This window comes from Colossoma macropomum, unplaced genomic scaffold (genome assembly GCF_904425465.1).
Source record: "Colossoma macropomum unplaced genomic scaffold, Colossoma_macropomum, whole genome shotgun sequence".
Lineage (NCBI taxonomy): Eukaryota > Metazoa > Chordata > Actinopteri > Characiformes > Serrasalmidae > Colossoma > Colossoma macropomum.
Window position 1 is genome coordinate 27,554,947 of NW_023494804.1, and position 5,064 is coordinate 27,560,010.

A 5,064-nucleotide genomic window follows, 5' to 3' on the forward strand; every position below is an offset into this window, starting at 1 on the left:
AGAGAGAGCTGGTCTCAGATCAGCGTTAAAAGGATTCAGGCCGTGCCTCTACACAGACCCTCCCCTCAGCGCTGATTGGCTCTTCTCTTCAGCGCTGCTATACATGGCTGGGATCTGAAACTAGCGCGGGTTAAAGCCTACAGTGTGACTTTTCAAAATAAAAGCCCCTCGACTTTCTCTACATTCGCACGCTCACACAGAAAATGCATTTTTTTTATTGAAACAATAAGAACATGCACAAACACAGGAATTATAATTACACTGTAAAAAACAGCACAACTAGCATATAATCATAGTTTAAACAAGAAAAGCATAGGGTAAGTGGTGTGGCCACACGTAATAGAGATTATTCAATAAGAATTTATAACAGGTATTAATGTAGAGGACAAAATTGGACAAATCAATGAGGATTGTTAGCATATGTATAAAGAAAGACATATAAAGAGGAGGAATAAAAACAAGAGATGTTCACATTTATAGAGTTTTAGGAAATATTTCTTTATATCTTTTTAACAATAAATTACTTTTTTTCAAATTTTAGTTCTTTATACAAGTTAACTGTGTGAATACATTCTAAAAGAAAACAGCATAGCTTGGGAGTAGAGGTACTAAACTTCTGTTTATGAATGTGATATTTGGCAAAAAATAAAAATAAAGAAATCAACCAAATAATCAAAACATGCATCTTCTGTCTTTTTGTAATATAAGATGAGGCCTCCCTAGAAAGAAAATCTTCCCCCATCAGACCAGAGGACAAGAAAGACAGAATGAAGAGCAACCAATTCCTCAGCTTCAGTGAGAGAGAGAGAGAGCAAGATGGAGAAGAGGCAGAGGAAGCTGGAAGAGGGGAGGAGGCAGAAAGACAGGGAGAGTCAGACATCAACTAGAAAGGTGAGACACATAGCATCATTCACCATACTATTGATGATGGCTGGCAAAAGTTTAGAGACACTTAGGCTCTATTTAAGCTGGACTCATTTCACCAGAGATGGTCTGTGACACAAGCTGTAAGTAATTTTATCGTACAGGATAAAGTGACATTTCCCTAAATTACCACAGAGAGTCTATATTAAAGCATCAAAGTCTGAATGTGACATTCAGAGTACTCAATAAAATACCTAATAAAAACACAACACACAGACATATCTGTTTGCAGGTTTTAGTACATTATAGTGAGGTGGATTGGAGCAGGACTAGTATAACCAAGGAAACTCCATTTAGGTTATTTACTCTGCAGTTATTACCATTAGACTGTAAAACTATGGACGTTGCTGATTTCTGCCAATCTGATCTCCTCACTGATCACTTTATTTACCCTCAGATGCTAAAACTCCAGGTAAAACTAATCCAGCTTGAATAGACAGAGGTCATCATCCCAAAGCTGTTTATTCTGAGATGAATCCAGCCACTTTTCTTCAGGACTCTGGATTTGCCCAGTTCACCTTGGTAAACAAAAAAGTGTTTATAACAAATGCTTTTTGAGTGTTGTAGAAGACCAGGCAGGAGTGCATGAGAAAGAATTACACAGAGGAGATGATGGGAATGGGAAAAAGTCAGAAGGAGGAGAAGATCAGAGATTTGGAGAAGAGAGTTCAGCAGCATAAGTTTGAGATTCTAGGATGCACTGAGAGAGAGGAAGCTCTAAAGACAGAGCTGAGCACACCTGACTCCACTTGTCAGTCAGTGTTAGTCTTCAAGCATTTCATCAGGTGCGCTCCTGCTCTGTTGGAGTGAAAACCTCTTTCACTTTGTTGAAGTTAAAAACCTGCAGCCATACCGGCCTGAAGAGCCAACTATTTTAAGAATTTTAAGAAACTTCAGCCCTTGCCAGTTACCCTGTATTATTTAATTTAAAAAGCAGTTCAGGCTGAGGACAAGAGAAAGCAAGTAAACCATCGTGTTAACAATTTGTTTTCCTTATCTTTTACTTTTTTTCTGCTACTGAAGAGCAGAACGTGTAGACGATGCTGGGCTACTGTACTGAAACATCTACATTTTATTGATTTTATTGCATTTGTGATCCTATAGAAATAACTGTTATATTCCTACTCAATGCTAATCTAGGTGGATCTAGTCTCTGTTTCTACATTTTATAAATGTTTATGTATCAACATCAGCATTAACAGATATGTATATATAAAAATATTGCACATTGTCATTGGCCCACAGTTCCCATATAACTACTATTCTCTATAATTAAATCATACTCCAAAGCAAAGTGGAAAGATATTAATAAAGGAGCTATTTAATCTATGTTTAGATTGAGGCAAAATGTATATCAGAAAATACAGGCACACATAGAGTATATGCAAAACCAACATGGTAAATCTAAATCTAAGAATATATTTAAAACATGGCTCAGGTACAGGCACCGCTTTAAGAAACATAGGTGAATGCAAACAATTTAAAATTTCGTAATAGCCAATTTAAAATATTTGAGCTTGAATTCAGATTCCAAGTATTCAATACTAGAGTTATGATTTTTGAACATGCTTCTATTGTGCATTGTTTTCTAATTTAATGCAGATGTTTTCATTACAAATTATATTACCAGTATAACAATCTCAATACAAAGTATTGTGTTTTAACATGAGTTTCAGATTTTTTTAGTATTTGGTGCGCCCCCATATGGAAATCTGATGTATGACAGTAAATGGATTTCAAATATATGACATGTATTAGCATACTTGACGCATATGGACATATTAATGACATTTATGCTAACTTATTTCAGCCATATATATATATATATATATATATATATATATATAATAAAAAGCATTGTTCATATAGATGATATATTTTACTCATTTACGCTAGCATCCTGGTTTTTGGGTGTCCAAACTTGTGCATAAGACTAATAAAAATAGCTCATCATGTATGAAATACATTTACTTTTACTGTTTACATACTGTTTTAAAATAAGAATATTTATACATGCATCATTTTTGTTTCTTCCACATACATTATACATTATTTGACATCATAAAACGTGATAAAATCATTACACATGTGTGCCCAAGAAATTAAGCACATATCTCCAGTGTTTGATTCTTACATGTATGTACGCATCATTTATGTACACATATTTTGAAACATGTTGTGTGTTACATGTTATGCAAAAGCCCCTGATAAGAAGGTCAAATCCACCTGGTAGTCGTCAGAAGACGAGCTTCACTTGAAGGAGAAAGAACAAAAAAAAAAACACACCTTGACATGGTCGCTATTGCTAACGTTTGAATAGTGAGCTAGAAATAGTGCAGAATAGTGCAGAATCTTCAGCGATTCTTATTAATTTTTCTTCATTTTCACATGACTTTCATTTGTTTTGAGTGCTGTAGTATTCTAAAAGTTTGTTATTTATTTCTAGGTTAAAATGCATGTTTTGGTTTTTTTTTTAATTCAGACCTTTGGTCCCCACTTGTAGATAGACAAACAGACAGGCAGGCAGATACTATATTAATAGCTGTAGAGCAAACTGGTGGCTACAGTCGTAGTCCACGCTACAATACACACAAAAAATTGAGTGCTTTGGTTGCTTGTATTATAATTATAATACAACTGCAGAAGAATAACTATGGATGATAATGTATACTAATATAATCTAATGTTAATGTAAAGTTAAAAATCTAATTTAAAAGATTGTCTGAAACTCTGTAAATGTTAGTGTTTGTTTGCCAAACGCCATAAAACTCAAGAAGAAGAAGAAGAGTGCAGGATACATTTTATTATGAAGGGAAATCTCAGCAGCAGAGGCGCTGCTGCAGACCGCGCTGCTGTTTCCGCTCCCCACAGCTGCTCGCTGTTGCTGGCGGCTGTGAGCTCTGAGCTTAGCGGAGGCTGCTGGCTAAAATAACGCTAGATGTGTTTTACTGCACAGCATATCGCTTAAGCGCTACAGATTCCTTATATTCTGACGGCCACATTCCCCCTGGATATGGGTGACAAGGCAGGCACCCGGTGAGTTTTTACACGCCCAGTCTTAACGTTAACTAAAATACCAAAAACCGCAGTGTCTCTGTTTTCCTTCTTCGCAGCAGCGTTTTAGTAACATGTTAACTACCGTTAGCTAGCTAGCCAGGTTAGCTAACCAGAGAAGCGCCTTCGTTAGCCAGCCAACTGTGTTATTAGCTAGATTTCAAACACTGAACCTAACTGTGTTGAGATGAAACTGTTTTTATAAACTGCAATGCCCGTGTAAAATTTAACAGCTGATATAGATGGTGGTAACGTAGCGTTAGGTTAGCTGGCGATAGAGCGTCACCTGTTTGTGATAAACAACAGAAGCGGTTTAGCTTCTTTAGCTAGGGAAGAACAGGCGCGCCCTCAGCACACAAGTTAGCTTTTCGCAGTTTTGTAAGCTTTGCCATATGTAATTAAGGAGAACAGCGTAGTACATAATAATGATTAGCTTTCTTAACGCAGGTTATTCCTGCGGACACCATCTTCTGTCACTTAAAGAGTTAACGTTAAAGGGGAACTCCACCCATTTTTTTTAAATTTCTGCCTAACAAAATGGTTAACGTCAACAAAGTCATTCAGAGTGGTTTGGTATGAAATGCTTCGTTCTTGAGAAAAAGTCTGAACTTTTCACAGTGGTGGTGATAGGAACTATCTGAAGAGTTTAATGACCCTGGAAGCTTCCGCACAGAAAGTTATTACATGAAATGGAAATGAGTACGTTGCCTGATGTCTGAGACATTGTTTTACACTGGTTTTGTGATAGTTTTTGGTCTAAAACGTATGTTAATCGGTCTACTTATTCGTTTATGGTGAAAGGATAAAAGAAGCGTAATCTAAAGCAAAATAGTCCCTAAGAAAACTTTTTTTTTCCTAGATCGACCACTATTTTACCATCATCATCTTCACATATATAAACTCAGAAGGCACGTGTAGGTTCCCTGGTGGTTTTGGATAGTAAATAAAATGGCTATATTTGCATTGTAGATGTCAGGACCCTTGGTTCCTATCATCGCCATTGTAAAGAAGGCTGAGTCAGCAAGTTTCTCTTGAAATGAACCATTTCACATTAAACCACTCTGTATGTCTTTGCTTACATCTCAA

At 36.4% G+C, this 5,064-nt stretch overlaps 1 protein-coding gene across 4 annotated transcripts in view; it reads left to right on the forward strand.

Annotated features, from left to right (window-relative positions):
* Positions 1-3,781: 3,781 nt before the first annotated feature.
* arrb2a (arrestin, beta 2a) overlaps positions 3,782-5,064 on the forward strand; it is a 15,405-nt gene continuing 14,122 nt past the window's right edge. For all 4 annotated transcript variants that reach the window (XM_036595856.1, XM_036595854.1, XM_036595858.1 and 1 more), the window contains exon 1: positions 3,782-3,960. In XM_036595856.1, coding sequence (XP_036451749.1) covers positions 3,938-3,960 — 23 coding nt within the window. In that variant the 5' untranslated portion in view covers positions 3,782-3,937. The remainder of the gene's footprint in view (positions 3,961-5,064) is intronic.